At 38.7% G+C, this 18,452-nt stretch overlaps 1 protein-coding gene across 1 annotated transcript in view; it reads right to left on the bottom strand.

Annotated features, from left to right (window-relative positions):
- The window catches only part of SLC10A7 (solute carrier family 10 member 7), a 173,891-nt gene that overhangs the window by 125,008 nt on the left and 30,431 nt on the right, over nucleotides 1-18,452 (bottom strand). The window contains exons 4-6 of the mRNA XM_008641344.2: nucleotides 15,276-15,358; nucleotides 11,144-11,280; nucleotides 6,898-6,973 (exon numbers count right to left, since the gene is read on the bottom strand). Coding sequence (XP_008639566.1) covers nucleotides 6,898-6,973; nucleotides 11,144-11,280; nucleotides 15,276-15,358 — 296 coding nt within the window. The remainder of the gene's footprint in view (nucleotides 1-6,897; nucleotides 6,974-11,143; nucleotides 11,281-15,275; nucleotides 15,359-18,452) is intronic.

The raw sequence follows: 18,452 nt of genomic DNA, 5'->3' as shown, positions 1-18,452 counted from the left end.
AGGACTTAATACTGCACACCCAAAAAGAGAGCTAAAGAAAAGAAATTATGGAAATGTTCGATTCGCAAGCCTGATTGCTTTCTTTCCTATATATTCTTATTAGCTACTAAGCAAAAATATTCATGCCAGCTAAAAAAGTGCTTGGATAGAAAAAAATTTTTTTCCACCTGAAATACCCTGAGGCTTTGATTTTAACACAAAAAGGACAAAATTAAGAAAGGAGAAACAACGTAATGTTATTTCTTTACAAGACAGCATTCAGAACTTGAACAACAATGCTCTCCTTGACTAAATCCACTAAACGGCATTTTTTGTTCTCAATAGATTTGTTTAATTTTGATGTATCTGCAGTGAGCTGTAAGGCAACAGGTGAGGGATAGTGGAACCAGAGCCCAGCACGTCCCTGGGTTTCAGTGCCAGTAAACAACTGCACCGCTTTGCCAAAAGAAAGGTTCTCATTAGAAAACCACCCTTACACTGTGAATGCAGGTGCTCAATGGAATCTAGAATGCAAAAAGCACTCCACTGAAAACAAGTCACCTGTAACTTTCTGAATAATCTTTGCAGTTTTCACTGCCCTCCTTTATCTTCAAAGGCTGAGTTAGGGAGAGTGGGTAACACTTTCCTTGCTAGCAAAATACCTGCCCTCTCTCAAACAGGCGGAAAAATTAAACAGCAAAGAGTACAGAGCCCGCATTTTAGAGCGCTAGACCCCACTCTCTGCAATACTTTAATGTAAGTATTTCTGAATTGTCCACAGTTAAAAATGCTTGCTTGGCATACACAATGCATTTCATACAGCACTCACTACTAAATGAAGGAAGCTCTTGCACAGTGTCACTTCACACTGAATTAACCTGCAGACCAAGACAAATTCAAAACCACCTTTCTTTAAAAGGCCACTTTTGTCAAGCGTGAGAGCAAGACTCTGCTTCTGTCCTGGCTTCTTTATGCCACAAACAGCTTTCAGGGTCAGTGACTGTGCCATAGCAGACAAAAACTGGCTTCCCAGACAAGCACTGCAGAACAGCAACAGCAAAGCCTCTAAAAACACTCTTCTTACAAAGTCAGATCTAGGACAGTTGTGCAAACACAGCTGTAAAAACACAAGGCTGTGATGATTCCAGGTAGCTTCCAGCCACAGCCCAATTTAGTACAATTTAAACAGGCTATTTTACAGCTTTCTAGATTATGGCAGAACTGCTACAAGCACCCCAGATTTGGGAAGGCTGAACATGCACAAGACTGCAAGTTCTGTTTTATCCATCTTAACTGCACAACTTTATGTACTCTAAGAGAGTCTTGCACTTCCCTACTCTCTTGCACTCCCAGGAGCGTAGGAGATGGGCTTTTTCCACTGGACACCTTATGAGCCCTGTGAAAGACACTCAGTTAGAGGCAACCAGAGAAAAAAATTATATCTTACCACAAGTCCAACTCAACCACTGACACCTTGGGTTAGTAAATTAGCTGCTTTTCAAATGTGCTGGAGAATCTGAAACTTTGTACAAAGTAAAGAGTTTGGAGATGAAGTGCTTGACTGGGGATTTCACACACCTCATGCTAGCCTGCATTTGCTCCACTGAATTAAGAGTAGAGCTGAATGCCTTTGAAAATCCCCTCCAATCTCAATAGTTTGACCAGTGGGTTTGTATTACAACTACTAATGATAAACAAAAGGAGATCAGTGAGGGAAGGAAAAACACCCAAAGACTCCCAATTGCTTTGGGTTATAGAAGACATGAAGAACTCTAGAGATATCTAATGGAGCTGCATGACTGGGACAGATTACAGTGATGAAATTCACATTTTAAGTAATAATTTGGGCTATTCCTATGCATTGATGGATACAAAATGCACACACCACTCAGGGAAGGAAAAAACCCTAAGTATCAATAAATAGTTCAATAAAAACCATCTGCTCCAAGCACAGCAACAATAAAAGAAAAGTAAACTCTTAGGATACATAAAAAATTAGACTGTAATACTGGAATAGAGTGGGTGAGTTTAACAGCACAACAGCTCCCATGTACATACAAGGCTTATGCTGACACAGTTAGTTCTTTATATTTGTACATGTGAAGTACAGACATCTTGCCTAAATTTGTCCTCCGACACCCACACACTTCCCAGAGACTTCAGTGTAGTATCTAATGGTAGAATTAGTTATATTTTCATTTAGAATTGCTTAATCTGTGTAGGCAGACAACATTTCCTACTTACGAAAGGGAAGAAAACCCTTATACTTCTTTTCCTTTTATGGTATCACATTTAAAAACAATAGAATTCAATTAATTACCCTTCCATAAACAAAACATGGATATGGTTATTCATATAAAAATAAAATATTTAAAGTGCAATCTGGTAATTAAATTTTAGACAACACTACTGACTTCTATTTAGAGAGGAAGAACTATATTATAGAAGACAACTAAACATCAGGACACATTTAGTTTATTTGAAGATCTTAAACAATTTTGTTTCATAATGTTCATGTGTTACCTTCCAAGAGTAAACACTCATGGTACACTGGTGCATCAGTCAGTGTATGAATCACAAACCATTAGAGCTTGTACTTCTTTTTATTCATTTTATTTTGTTTTCTAAAAGGTTAATGTACATGTATATACAGTTCAAAGAACTTCAGATATTTTTAGAGAAATCAATATCTTTCCTGAGACTTTACAGTAGTGTTAGAGTTCACTTTTCCTGTATTTCTACTAAAAAAAAAAGGCCAAAAAATACAGAGACAAACAAAGGAATTTTCCAGTCTTCATTTCTCAGAAACTATTCATATGCTATGTTTTTCAAAATTAAAATTTAAAACTATTGCATATAATTTGTTGGGTAGATGTTGCTATTCTCCCTTGATTCTTTCCCAGAATGGCTTGATGTGGACTTTGCAAATTTTACATCTGCTTCAAAAAACAAATCTAAAAATCAATAATAGAACTACTTCTTTAGTTTATACCTTATTTCATTAACACCTCTCTAGCTTTCTTCATTGTAGCCTGTTTTATATTTCAAAATCTTGTCTTGCATATGCAACACATTGTTTTACAAAAGGGCATAGCAGAGCCACACTAAAGTTGCAAAAAAAATAAAGGAGCATGTTGATTAAGAGGTTCTGTACAAGCTATAACTCAACAGAACAATAACAAAAAAACCCTCAGTGGTTGTGTGGTGTATGAGCGAGCAAAATAGCCAAAGTATTCCTCAATAAAATGAGCTGTCTGCCACGATTTATCTGTACAATTCCATCACAGTTCTTGCCTGTTATGTTACACTTTTCAAAAGTATGTCATTAAGCTGCCATAAAAGTCATCACAAATTGCTTCTTCTCCCAAACTGATAATAGACTTATAGCTCTAATTTTCAATCTCTTTTCTTCATTACTTTGATTCTTAAGGAGAGTATGACATTTGCTGTCTGAATACTTTGTAGTAATATTTGGCATCTCTACAGCACTTCTGTCTGAGTATCTCTGAGCTTTTAATAGGTTTGTCTTCACAGTGCCTTGAAATGATGACATATTTATTTGTCTCTATTGCCGACTTTTAAAGAAATTGTTTTTATAATTTCACTGGAAAACTACAAGACTTGTTGGAAAAAAAAAATGACACAACAAAGCCTTCTGTGCTGTCAAGCTATGCCATTAAAATCCTGACCCTTCACAGTACAAGAGCAAAGAACAAATGTGAGGCCTTCTGGTTTTCATTCCAATTTTTTTAACTTCATGGACTGTCCTCTACACAAATCATGAGACTGATTGACAGAAACAACTAAGTAATTGAGAAAATATCAACAAAGTAAAAATTAGATTTTGATTCTTATGGTGACCCCTCATCATTTTCACCAGTCAACATATGAACCTTTTTTTTGTTCATATGGCTTCATATGCATCAAACTGAATTCAGTACTTGAAACTGGCTTTGCTAATGAACTAAGTGTATTTGTGACAAAAGCTAGGAATAGGCTGGTTTAGAAAGTTGCTTGCAGGGTTAATGAAAATAACATAGGAAAAGATCACAAGAGGAATGAAGGAAAATCAGGATAAAGGAAAAACAGAGAGAAGAAAGAAAGTCTCCCTTTTATTATCTCACAACCAAATTTTCCAATTAATATGCAGCAAAACCCACCACCCAAGTAGCCTATAATGATGCAGATCACCTTCTAAGCACTTGACCAAATACTTAATTACCCTGTCCCAGACCAATAAAATATAAATCTTACATCAGGTTTTTTCAGCACTGCTCTTCAAACACTTCACAAAGGTGCTATTATGCATCACAGCTAACCCCTGAGATGCAGTAACTCACTCTGTTTTACCCAAAAGGTTAATGACAGAGCTAAAAATAGAGACCACGTTTCCCCAGCTCCAAATGTACTACTTCTACCATGACATAGTGCCTGATTTTCTTTGAGAATAACCCAAGTCCAAACTGACATTCAACAGCCATTTCTACTTAGACAAAGAAACCTAAACCCCTCTATACTGTAAGAACACAGGCAACCACCACAGTTCTTAAGTGCTGTGTTTCGAGACGTCCAAAAAGGTCTTCAGAGCACTTATTGAGGGTGTGCCTGTACTCTTCAGCAGCAGGACACTTCTCAGACTAATTAGTTCATGTAGCGCTTCCTTGCTATATTCCTTCTGAGCAAGCTAATTTATCTTCATATTACATTATGCAGTGTAGATACATCCTCAGACAAATCAATTTCTCTAAGTAAGGGATACACACTTGTCAAGGCAAAAGCAGTTTAAGAAGCATTATTATGAACAAATGCTCTCACAGTATAACCACTTGTATTTCCAGTTGACTCCCAGGTTTAAATTCTTCGTATATCAGAGTGGATTCAAACTGAAACAGGAAAAAATGCGGTGTTCTGCTTATATCAGAAAAAGAAATAAATCAATAACAGCTTAGGTGAAGTTTGGCAAGGAGAGGTGCAAGACTGTTTTCATCCCTCATCCTAGCATAAGGGATGTGATTTTCTGATCTTCAGAAGAAAAATTAGTCTGAATTACAAAGAAACATCAAATTCCAAAAATATGCTTGCATTGGAAACATGCTCAAGTTTGGCAACAACTTTGCCACAGGCTTTGTCTACACTGAGCATGTTTAAAGAGAGTTTCTCCTCTACATGCTCTCTTAGAGCATGACTGAGAACTCTCAATTCCCAAGACCCAACTCTTGATTCACCCTCTCTGCTGTCAGCAACTATCTGTAAAACTCACTACAAGGTATGCATTTTTACATTCTTCCAACACCATTTTGGCACAGAAGAATCAGAGTTTCAAGCTTATCCTGTAAGTGATTTATTCAATCATGTAATAGAAAGCAACCATTTTTCAGCTGGTATAAAATGCACACACCCTCATCACCCCAGAAGGACACTCCCATAAAAAAGTGCATTCTACTGGTCAAGAAACTGAAGCACCTCTCTCCCTCCTGCACACTGTATTATACTGCTTTCAACTAACCAATCTTACTGTAGTTTATTCTAGAGGTCTAAGGATAGTACAGACAGTGCTAACACTGAATGAGCATTCACTCAATACCTCATTTAATCCTGTTTGCTACGTGACATCTTTGTGTAATTTACTGCATCTACATGTACAACCATAACTGGAAAAACCTCTCATTTCTTTGTTGATCACTATTAGGTACTTGAATTATTTCCTTAAGAAACTACTCCCCAGCACCTCCATCAGACAATTTTATGGTTCTTTTTTCAAGGTAGCAAACTGGCAGACAGTGATGTGCATCAAGATTGCCCATACTTAGAGATGGTTGACTTGAAATACTTTGGGTCTCTCTTCAGAGGATAGAGCAATTAAACAGCACTTTGTCAGTACAAAGTACAACTTCAATCTATTTCAGTGCTATCATGTGTTTTCAAAGCTGACATTAATCGGTCCCAAGAGCCTGAACTCAGAAAATGAGAAGTTCACAACTAATGGCCATATTTAAAACATGTGGTTGAAGTGAACCACCCAACCTCACACAGGAGTTCTATGGCTGAATTAAGATTTGCCTTTAACCCTTCAGAATAGCATCCCAACAGCCTCGGGTGTAAATTCCACCTGTCAATGTTAATTCCCTCCCTTCCACACCTACCAGGTCTCCTCCACCTTCAGCAGTTATGAGGAAGCAAATCTAAAGGAAACAAGCTCATTAATTAGCACAGCTGGATTAATTTCCTAAATGCCATTCACCTTGAAAACAGAAGTGCTTTGTGGATGAAGAGTCTGAAATCACATCAGCATGTGCCATCTTAAGGCAAAAATTTATCATGACCAAACTGAGTTTATACCAACAACTTCTATTCCAGCATTTCCCATCTGTTGAGAATTTTGCACGGCATCACCGTCAGAGAACTCCACATTCCCTGAATTTTTGTTACATGCAGTCTCAAATAACAATATAAGATTTCAATCCATGTTTCTATCACCATCTCCCTTGCTAGATTTGCAGCTTGAAACCTGAGAAATTCCCACTACAGGACCTCTTCATACTGAACACATCCAAACAATCTCTGCAAGAGCTTCACTGCAAATCTGTTGGTCTATGCAATAGAGCATCCTATGCAATAGGAACATTACAGGGTTAGGAATTACAGTACAGCAACCAGCAGAAATCTCCCAACACTAATTTCTATCAGAAACCTTTCTATCACCTCAGAAAAGTGAGTTTCTTTCAGTTTCAGCAATGCCAGCAGATAACATATCACTATCTTCCTTGTTTGACACCAACACAACACCCAAGCTTTAATTCCAGAATTTTTTACAAACCACAATAGCATCACATTTCTGTGCGTGCTTTGCCACTTGGGTGCATCACAAATAAATATTTGTTTGAATGCCTGTTTAAAAAAGACAAAATGAAAACTCACCTCATTTCCACCAACAGCTTTGGTTAAAATTACAGCAGAAGACACAGGAGGTGGCATGCAGCCCACTGTCTGCAAGCTGAAAGCAACAAAAAGAATGTTACATTCCTTAGAAGAGACAAACACTAAGCAACCTACAACCTTAAAATACCAAATAGCTGAGTAGAAAGTCATATCACTGTGCAAAGCAATCAGTTTGCAACCAGTTACAGCCCTGCACTAGGATGGGCACTCCTGCTGGCAGCATTTCTGTGCCATCTCTCACCAATCACCACAGTGAAGAGTCATGTCACCATTTAAGAAGTACAAATTAACCTCTCTGTCACTCCACTTCCCCATCTGTAGTACTGTTGCTCTCATTCACAAAGGTCTCCATACATCTACCACAGATTTCCTGATAAAATCACCTGACTGCCATTAAATCATCAACAGCTTTCTCTTACACTTTAGAAATTCAACATACCCTATTATTGTCATTTTTTGGCATTGTTTGTGCAGCAAAGTTATTGATGTGTACACAAATGCTGTTGCAAAGTAGTCCACAAAACCACACAACAATAGAATACAATTAAATTTGGGGCTAAGTAAAATAGGGCTTCTGAAGAAAAACTGTGTTAACTTGGAAGGAACAGTAATGCTTGGAATAGAATAGTTTGCAAAATCCCCAAAAGTGTGGAATCTACATATGATTTCAAGTATTGGAGCTTGAGATTCTAGTTCAGAATAATCAATTACTAGTGGTGAACTACTTTGCATTTGCAACCACATCAGTCGAACCCCCGAGAAAGGCAGTGTCAAAAAGCTGTAGCAAACAAAAGTATTAAATCCAGGCAACAGGGAGTATTACAGTGCAATTGATATTCTGCAAATATAAAAGAAGCTAAAGAGAAGAAACAGGTAAGTGACAATGACAGTATTCACTTTATCAGCTACAGACACTGTGGGAGAGGAAAGAGGCAACCAATGTAAGCATTATATAAATCCAACCACAAGGTGCCAAGCACTACCTTGGAAGCACACAGTACCTTCAGCTTACAGGGAAATAAGCTATGAGAGAGGCAGCAGAGAGTTGTCAGCACACAGCAGAATAAGCTCATATTGAAAAGAAAACAAATACAGGAAAAAGAAACGGTGCAGGAAAGTTTGGAAACATATATGAAAATATACAGCAGACAAACAAACACATGGCAATTCTGATGTCCATCCCCTACACTGTGACACAGTTATCTCTCGTCTATGTGGCAGCCAGCTCCTTGAACTTCTCACCTGCTCTAATAAGGGGTGGATTAAGTTCAAAGTTATCCAGAGAGGTACAAAATGTGTGCAAGGGCATTCATCTCAGCTGGCAGGGTTTTCCATACTATAAGGGAAAGATTTAATCATACAATCTCCATTAACCCTCTCAAACTGAAAATAACACACTTGGAATTAAAAATAAAAATCCCTATCAAGCAATATTAATCTAAAAAAACCTAGTACACACTAAATGGAAATACTTTTGAGTGTATTGAACATGCACCTGTAAAGTTTATTTTTTTTGTTTTGCGTCAAGTACACAATTCTACCGATATACAAACAGATTCTGTTGGCTCTCAAGGCCAACAGACTACTACAGATAACAACCAACAACTGAAATATTCCACTGTATCAGGCCATGCTATGAGTGCTAACATCAGGGGTCCAAACTCTTGCTGTTCTGCTGATAACACTACAGACAACTGAGTAGTGGAGTCTGGAGTCACATGTTTTAGATGTGAAATCTCCAAAGCCGTATCTTACACCCAATCTTTGCATCTCATGCTTTACCACCTGTGCTGTAAATGCTATATGCTAAAAGTGGAGAAGAGGTGAATCTGTGCATACATTAATAACCTGCTTCATGCTCCTTTTCAAACAGATGTTGGCAATGCAAAACCCAGTCAGCTAACAAAAAAAGTAACTCATAAGATTCTTGGGAGGATGTCAGTTTCTCCTCTATTTTAAAGATTTCAAAATAATTGCAAAGCAAGAAACCTCCTAATATCATCCCAGACAGAGAGGAGGGAAAGAAAAAAAAACCCACTTAGCTGTAGAAATACAGGTGAAAAGCTGGTACCATCTGAATCTGCCTCTCAAGTAACACTTACAGCAAAACACCATTAGAGAGGACAGGAGAATCTACCATGCATTCTGATGCAAGATGTAAAAGGCACTGTGGGCTGTGCCCTTCAGGAATAACCTTGTGCAGGGAGCAGTGGAGAGCTGCAGTGCCCAGGGGAGCCACGCTGCCAAAGGGTGCTGCATGCCCTTGAGAGCATATGCCTGTTTTTCCAGGCCTTTTCGAGGGCTGTTATCCAGCCACCACTACAAACTGTGCTAAATGTGTGATAAGGAAGTAACGTTGCCAAAACCTGTCTTGCTCCCTCCCTGTTTTCCTTATAGACTTTAGTGTTTCTAAGGGAATAAAAGCTACAACTGCAGGGCATTAGGATGAACTTTTGGTTACAGAGAGCTGCCACAGCACAGTCCCTCACATCAGCTCCTCACACACACACAGGGACCTGCTTTGAAATGTGTTATCCTAGAATTAGGACAGAGCTCAGTATCTTCTGCACCTGCTTCACACTGAAGGTACAGCTCCCAGTGCAGTGCCTGCTGCTCTGAGCATGTCCTGAACAGCACTATTTATCAAGAAAGCACTCTTAAAAAAACCCCAACCAAGCTACCTTAATTAAACTCCTCAATCTGATCATTCTTCCAATGAGACCTCACTACAACAGAGTTACTGCACTAAAAGATAAAACAGCCAAATCAGAAGCAGTACTCAAGGAACAAGTGCTTGAAAGGCAGCTTGAAGCAAACAGAAGTATAGCAGCTCACTAGTAAGACACAGACACACTTCCATGACAAATGAGCCTGGTTTAGGCTCCACATTTAGAGAGATAAATGCCCAAGTGTTTCTTTTCTTTGCAAAAATACACACATCTCTAGTTTTACACACAGTTTTACACGTGTGCATGCATATACATACAATTACATTTGTGCATGCAACAGATCATGTCCCTTAAATACTAAGAACCAAAGTGGCATAAGACTCATGGGAAAAAAGGAATGAGAAGTGCTTCATGGAACCAAAAACCCCACGAAAGTCTCTTTCACCTTGCACTTCAGAAACTGAAAATCCATGGATTAGGAAGGAATTTTGGCTATTGTGGAAAATCGCACATCTGTTCTAGCTGAGAAAAAACTTCACAATTATTTTACTTTAAAGAATACCCTTTAATAGAAATAGCTAAATGCAAAGGACCATCATATGGCAATCTTGTTATTTCCCTGCCTTACTGACACTGTTAAGCAAAAGAATGTTAACTTTTAATTCATGTTGTCTCAATTTCACCTTTTCACTATCATTTGGACCACTTCACACTTGATGGAACACCAGGAGAAGCCTCTTACAAACAAAATGAAATGCTCCTTTAGATTTAGGCCTTGTAAAAACATAAACATGAGCAGCTTTTTCATTAAACTTTTAAGACAAGGAACTCCCCAAGCAATGTTTCACCAAGCAGTAAGAAAAAATGGGGATTCTTTTGGTAGTTTTCTGAAATAATTGATTTTTGCATTCAAACATTCCAGTATACCTGCATGGCACTAAGTATTGACCTCCCATTCCTAAAAAAACCTTTTAATTTTTTATTTTACATCTATCACTGGTACACCACCAATGAAGCTTTGCACATTGGCAGTGTACACCCAAGATTTAAAAGATGCTGTTTTCATGGTAACTTAGTTTCTGCTCATCACACGGTTCTTGTTCTACAAAAACTTTACTCTTTTTTTCCCCCATAATTTCAGAGGAAGCAGATACTGAACCCATGCAAGAAATTCTCGATACAGACTATTTAGAACCAGAAAACATGTGTGGCATACACAATATTTATTCACTGATTTTATGCTTTTTCTTCAGCATCCTTTTCTTTCCTCCCCACCTTCCCTGAGACCCAACACATCACTTCAGCTGCGTGTTGTGAAAGAGAAAGCTAACCTGTTGCAACCTCCCTAAACGTGAGACTGTCCAGACTTTCTAAAAATGAGACCAGCTTCCTGAAGGGATAATCCTGTGCATGTACTTTGTTTTCAACAGCAAAGTGCTGAAGCACAAAAAACAACCAGCAAAATCTGCAAATACAACAAAACACCAGTTGCAGGATAAGCAGCCCTTTAAGATGACAGCTACAAATATATTCCGCTCCATTATGCTTAAACATACCCTTTTAAAAGCCATTCATTTATAGGTGTGATTGATAATAGCTGAAGAAAGACCCATATTGCTGTTGGGAAGAACACAAGTGTAAAAATCTGGACAAAAAGGTGTAGTTTCACATGCATCAAAGCACTTGTCAGCTCCTGCAAAAGAAAAAGAAGAGAGGAAGTTGCAGTCATAACAGCTGAAATAAGATCACATTTGTGCTTTTAAAACTAGGACCACCGTTATAATACAAAAAGTGCATGTCAAAAAGGCACCTTTAGGGATCATCTGATCTCCTCTTTAATAATGAAGTACATCCAGACAACATAAAAGCTGTCTGCTCCTGGGCATTGTTCCAAAAGAAGTGTCCACCACTTCAATAATAGTATAGCTCTCAGAACAGCAGCTTTTCAGCAGGCAGCCTTAGCACTTTGCCACTGCTTCAAAACCTGTGTTAACTGCACTGACAGCTGTTTACTTTACTGACCCTTGATATCAAAAGGCATGAAAACCTGTAGTGAGCACACGATTTCAAGTTTCTCTGTCTAAAGAGATCCACAAACTGTGATTCTCATGTATACGGTTAAAAAAAAAAAAAGGAATTTATGGATGTTTATATTACCAAGCATTCATTTGTGGTGTTGGTTTTTCTTTTAAGGAAAAAAAAACAAACATAAAAAGCAAAGTAATCTGTAGCAGACAGATAGGAAATTTATAGGAAAAAAAAAGTTAGGCTGATTAAGAATAGCAAAGAAAGAATACCAAGACCATAGCTAGCTGAAAACAGTTAAGCCATAAATTTCAGAGAAATGAAGTGTAAAACACCACTGGAGACTCAGAAAACATTTAATTTTAAATACTGTAAGAGAACTCCAGAGAGGTGATCAAGTATCCTTACAGAAAAAAACCTCTTCAGCTAGCTCTGTATCTCTGCTTTTGCCTTTTCAGGCATTTCAAGGACCTTTTACAGAGGTTTTTGAGTACAAGGAAAGAGCCTTATACACTTCAGCTCATTTCAAATCTCACAGACTGAGAATAAAAATTCCTCTTCCTTTTTCTCACAGTAACTCACACTCTTTTCAAGTAAACAATGCAAAAGAACTGATGACACTCTCATTTAAAACCTAATTTGCTAGGATTCTCCAGCTGACACTCCAGATGCATTAAACATATATATATATCACTGTATCACACATACAGAAGTGCCCTTTTAATTTCATATTTTTACAATTGGAAAATGCCTCAAAACCAGACGGTTTTTAGAGGACTCTGTGATACTTCCAAAAGTAAAACCCAAGACAAAAAGAAAGCCTCATTGTAACTTCCAGGGGGCAAGGAAGGTGATACAACACAGCCAACCTACTGCATGGAGGAATGATGTATTACTGGAGCAAGTCTTTGCAGATCTAATCTATCAGTTTTGAAAATGCCTCTAGTGATTGTCTTTGAGAATAGTTAGACTTATTTAGAATAGTCATTATTATAATAGTATGCCTTAGACTGTATGATCACAGAACAAATTCTGAGGCAAACAGCTTTCACCCTCTTAAACAGTCTACAGGGGCTTGTCCCAAAATACATCTGCCACCTCAAAAAAGTTGCTGGAAGCTGCTTGGTACAACTCTTTCTGCACACCAGACAGAACCTTGTCTTTCCCAGTATTTCAGAGCCTTTAGGGAGCTTATCCCAGCCTCTCCCTGATCAATGTGGGTCCCTGTTGCCATCCAGCCACGCTTCCAATAGTCATAGCTGGACCCCTCTGAGCAAATACCCACACAGAGCCAACAGTGTTTTCAGTGGCTTGCCAAATTCCTTGTAGAAATGGATAACACAAGTATGTGATTTAATTTCTGGGGCCCTTCGGGAGGTATTTGCTTTAAAAGAGCAAGGTATCCAGTCACTGAAAACTGAAATAGTATTACATTAAGGTGGAATCAAATGTTCTTGTCAGAGAACACAGAGTATTTCTACAAATGTAAGAGGACCCTGGTCACCTCTGGTTCTGAAAGTGTAACAAGGCCATGCCCAGACAGGCTCTCCTTGAATGTTGCCAATTATTTTGTAAATTACTTTCTGAAAACATCAGCAAAATTTTTTGAGCATGCACTTTCACAGCAGATTAAACCACAAGTGTAGCCTTAAAAGAACATCAGTTATTTCGAATTTTGTCAGATTTATCAGAAGACCTCTGTTAACACTTACACAACTTTTCATCCTGTCATACAGTATACCAAACACTACTTTCCATCTAAGTAATAAATTATCTAAGGTAGAACAGCTGATACACAGGTCAAGAACAAATAAAGCCAAAAGCAGAAACCCTTTACTTTGCAACCCAATAAAAAGGCATATTGAGTAATAATACCAACTTCAGGTTATGCCTTAAACAACTAAAACATGCCTCAAAGTATTTTAATAAAAACATGACCCGGCCACCTAACACATATAAGGATTGTTTTTAATATACACTTCAGAAAGTAATATCACAAAGTACAGAGTGAGAAGTTATTTTCTTCCTTTATCTTCTACCCCCATGGCAGAAATTCAGGAAAAGCCTAGCTTCTTCATGAAACATAAAGCTGGATAACAGCACCAGCCCTAACTGCTGCTCCCAAAACAACCTGAGATCAGCTACCTGGATATAAACTTCAGCTCCTGTAAAAGCTTCATTTACATCAATATATTGCTTTTAGTACCACAGATGAAAATAAGTCATGCAAGTTCTAAGTGAGACATGACACATTGCCCAGAAAACTGTCAGTCGCATCACCTGAACTGGAAGGAGTTAGATGTACACTAGCACTGAGAATCTAATCAAGACTTTGATAACGCTACTGATTTCTCTCACAGCTGCTTTACAAATCCCAGGTTTCAAGGATACAAACTAGTGACAGGGAAAGAAATTCTACTTTTTTTTCTCTGCATGCAAAGATTGCTAAGCCTGAAAGAAGAAAATCCCACTCTATTAATACTACTCAGGGCTGTGTTTTGGGTTCTCTTCTCTGTGGAAGAGAGTGCCTCTCCACAGCCTATTTCCACTAGGATTAATTACCATCCCAGGCAAACAAAGGATTCTTCCTGCATCCCCATAAGACCATAAGGCTGCTACAGAACTGACTAAAGTTACCCAGTTCATTTACACAGTGTCCTGGCAGAACTAGAGGTCCCAGTGCCAGGACACAGCAAAGGAGAGGGCAGCCATCAACTCAAACACCACCTCCACTGGAAACTTTACCGCTATAACCAGGACACAGGTGTAGAAACTTCTTTTTTTGTAGAATGCACACTGCTCACTCAAATCCCAGTTCACCGGGAGATAACTGGACAAAATTGTGATGATTCTTTCAGGCATTTAGTATCGTGCAAGTTACGAATAGCATGCCCCGTTAGCCAACAGCACAAAGGAATCAGAAAACTAGACTAGCAGAGACATGCAGTGTTTCATTTCAGCTCCGGCTGCTCCTTCTCTTCTTGGCACACAGCCATCATTTCCTTTCTCCAAGACTCCTTTACATACCCCTTCATCTCTTCTGAATCCCAGACTGTTCCTCTTTGAATAATGTGTGACACAAAATTTTAAACAAATCTCAGTGCCTGGGATATGCACTAGAGAGCAAGCACCTCAAATCCAGCTGTCCACAATGAAATCCTATGGGAAAAGATTGCCAAGACTTTGCACCTGTATATTGGCATTTTATCTGCATATGAACCCTTTTGTGCTGATCCTAGCTGCTGTCCTGGCCCTACCCAACAAGGTAAGTTAAAGCCACCAGGTCTTTGTTTCCATCAATCCAGCAGTGAACAGCTGCATCTCACCCTGATTTGGGTTTGGGACACAATCACAGTGTAGATCCAGTCTCCAAATTGTGCTCATCACTCAAATTTAGTTAAAGCTGTGCAGAGACAAACAACCCACCCTCTGTGGATGGGTGACATTTATTCACACTCTCCTTCTCACCATCTTCATTACTTTGTGAAGCACCTTCTGAAATCAAGGAGGGTTATTCCATGAATGTCTAACATTTATCTTCTCTTGTTAGCCATCCTCCCAGCACCACCACCACCCCCATTCCAATTACATTCAAATCTGATCAAAAGGAACACAAAACTTTTTAAAGCACAACAGGAATGAAGCAATGAGAAATTACAGTACCTCGGTTTTTAAGGAGAGTCCACTGTTAAAGAATATAGCTGAAACGGCAATGTAAGTTATGGTAATTTCTGGTTTCAAGGGTCCTAAAAAATACAGACATAGAGAACAAAGTGAACTACAGTCAAAGAGATAATGATACACATATAATATATCAGAGTAAATGAGAATACTTAAAAAAATACCTGGAAAAAGTCTAAGCAGTAATGTCTCTCAAAAAAAGAATGGTGTTTCTATTAAATTAAGAAAGCATGCTATCCATTTTTAAATAAAAGTAAACCAGTGAGTGCAGAGGGAGTTATGTCATCATATAAATTTGATTTCCATGATTAGAAGCCACTGGGAACTCACAGGTAAATTCTGAAAATTTGAAAATGGGGAGTTTTTCACAGTTCTGCCATCAAAATATCACTACAGCATCAGCAAACTCAAACCATACAATCAAATAAAAATATTAGCTGGTAGCTTCACAGGGCCATTGATATCACTCACACAGCTACCTCTCAGTTCTTGCTCTACAACACACACACCTGTCTGCCTGCACAGAGGAACCCAAATCATACCTTGCAATGATTTCCTCAGGGCAATACAATTCTGTGTTATTCCCCTCACAACAGAAACCGGTTCAAAATGGTTCATTCCAGCCCTACTATAACACATTTCAGACACTGCTGAATTGAGATCGGCAAGGGCAGATGCCTACACCTCCAAGGGTTCCTCTCTATTAAAGGCTTACATTTGTATATATTTATATTTTTTTTTCAGGGAGATTAAAATACAGTATTTTTTATGCTCCTATAAAAATGATGAATTCTCTTAATACACTTTGCCTTCGGAGGCCACCAGGCATAAAATGTATGTGCTCATTTTTTCATGAGCGTGCAACCAGATATTATGTTAGAAAGAAAATATTAGCAGGCTACTTAAGACCAAAGTAATATCCTCACTCTCCAAGTGACCCTAAGTTGTCATGAGCAAAACTGCAACAGCAAACAAGCCAGCCTTGCCTCGACACTCCAGAAGAGAGGAACCTTTCTGCTCCCTCGAATGAATGATACATTGATGGTCACACTGGAGTAAGGTCAATGATCCCTAAATCAGAGGGATTTGATTGTACAAGTCAAATTTGCAGCTCAAGTCATTTCAATCCAAATCCTACTCTCAGAGAGAACTCTGTTGATGAGACACTAAAACTGTGTGTGCCAAATACAAAAAAAAACCAAAAACAAACCAAACTACATACATGAAGTGTAAGGTAAAAATAAGACAGGAAATGCAAGAGTTACAGTTGCAACAAAGCACATGACTAGTTGCAAAATTATGGCATGTTAACTGAATAGATGGGAGAAAAAAACCCAGAAAGATTATATAAATACATACAGCTATACAGAAAACTGTATTTTATAGACACAATTACCTATTTTTTGTAATCATTTAGAAGATTAGAGTATCTATGTGCATGCACATACACACTAAGCAGACACGCAGTGGGTTAGTCTGGCTAAAATATGGGTTCTTCCAGGACACAGTTTTTTCCGGTTTAGGGTTTTTCGCTGGGCTACCTGAACTCCTTCTCACAGGAGAAACCTCTACCACCAGAGCAACCACACACTCGTGGAGCACAGGGAACTCTGGTCACAACAGATCCCCTTCATCTCTGGTTATTTCCTGGTCAGAGAAATTCTTTTTACAAAGGAACTAAATGGGCTCATTTATCAAATAGGAAAACACACAAAAAGGGCTTGGCTTATGTCGTGAAGGTGACAACAACACAAATCTTTGTTATTTATGGCACAATGTTCCACGGGTATGGATGCTGGACCATCCATACCATTCGCTAAGGCCCTGCAAATTGCCGTGCACAGCTTTATCAGCTGGAAGATGACAAACTAAGGTTTTTTCATGTTGACACTTCCCACCTCTCACCTCTTCATGCTTTTAAGAAGAAATGTTTTTCTTCCTCAGAGCACTGAGATCACACAGTTTCAGAGGAGGGGATACCACTATGGAGAACACGTGCTCACTAGTTTCAATCAATGCTTCCAAGATTTTTCAAGCAAGTTGTCCCAGGAACAATACTGTGTCGAAGCCTGACATCTCTTTGCAGCAGAATTAAATGAAATGCTCCATCACAGTGCTTCCATGCAGGAAGTGAGCCGAGGAAAAATCATCTCCTATTCTAGTTAAAAGGATCTCCCACACGGCTGCCAACAATTAGCACGGCAGTCAAAGCAGAAAGGGACAAAACACCTGATACTATCAATTTCAAGTCGTCTCTAAGGTCTGCCAAAAACACAGCACGGATCCTGCAAGAAGCTCCGTGTGGGTCCTATTCACCTATGCAGAACAGCACAGAGCCTTAGTTGCCACAGCAAGTGTTCAGAGCCATATTTTTTTTTAATCACTTTCTTTTTTTCCCAGAACCTAAGAGGTGGGAAAAGCTTGGCTCCTCAGTGAGAAGCTGTCTATTCTCAAACTCCAACTCTGTTAAGAAGAAAAAAAAAAGGAATTAAAAGAAAAAAACAACTGTGCCTATAAAAGCATAGATAGATTCTTCTTCCTCTCACATAATGTGGAACTGCTCTAGTAATTCTATTGAAGTGTTCTACATTCCTTTCCTTAAGCCATAGGAAAGGAACAATTAGGAAGAAAAAATACAAAATTTAATTTGTTCTTCAAAACTGTGAACATCTGGAGCTGAAGTTCCAATGGAAACTAACCAGAAGACACTTCCAGCGTTTATACTTAAAGATACATTGTTTATGTTTAAATAACAGTGGATATTTCATCAGCCCTTGTTCCGGGAAACATACAAGCCCTCCCTGCTTAGCAAGGGCAGATCTGCTTTGCCCCCTAAGCATTTGATACCACTTTGCACAGGATCAGTTTCCCTGTCTTCCCCCACCTTTATGAGGAAGTAAGTGGGAACAACAACAAGACCAAAAAAAAACCCCAAAACTTTAAAATACAAGTGTTCTACTATAAAGTGAAAGAAAAGGTCTGGCCGAAACACAGCACCTGAGAGTTTACCACAATACACCTCCGGGGAAGCTCCCAGATGGCAGAAATCCATACCCTGCTCTGCCAGGACTTCATGCCCAGAGCTCTGGAAGTTATGACTTAGTTGAACAGGAGCACATTCAGAGCCAGTCACCACTCGGCTTCCATCACTCCTAATCC

Source organism: Corvus brachyrhynchos, unplaced genomic scaffold, assembly GCF_000691975.1.
Source record: "Corvus brachyrhynchos isolate BGI_N302 unplaced genomic scaffold, ASM69197v1 scaffold229, whole genome shotgun sequence".
In the NCBI taxonomy this organism is placed as follows: domain Eukaryota; kingdom Metazoa; phylum Chordata; class Aves; order Passeriformes; family Corvidae; genus Corvus; species Corvus brachyrhynchos.
This window is presented reverse-complemented; position numbering and strand designations above follow the sequence as displayed.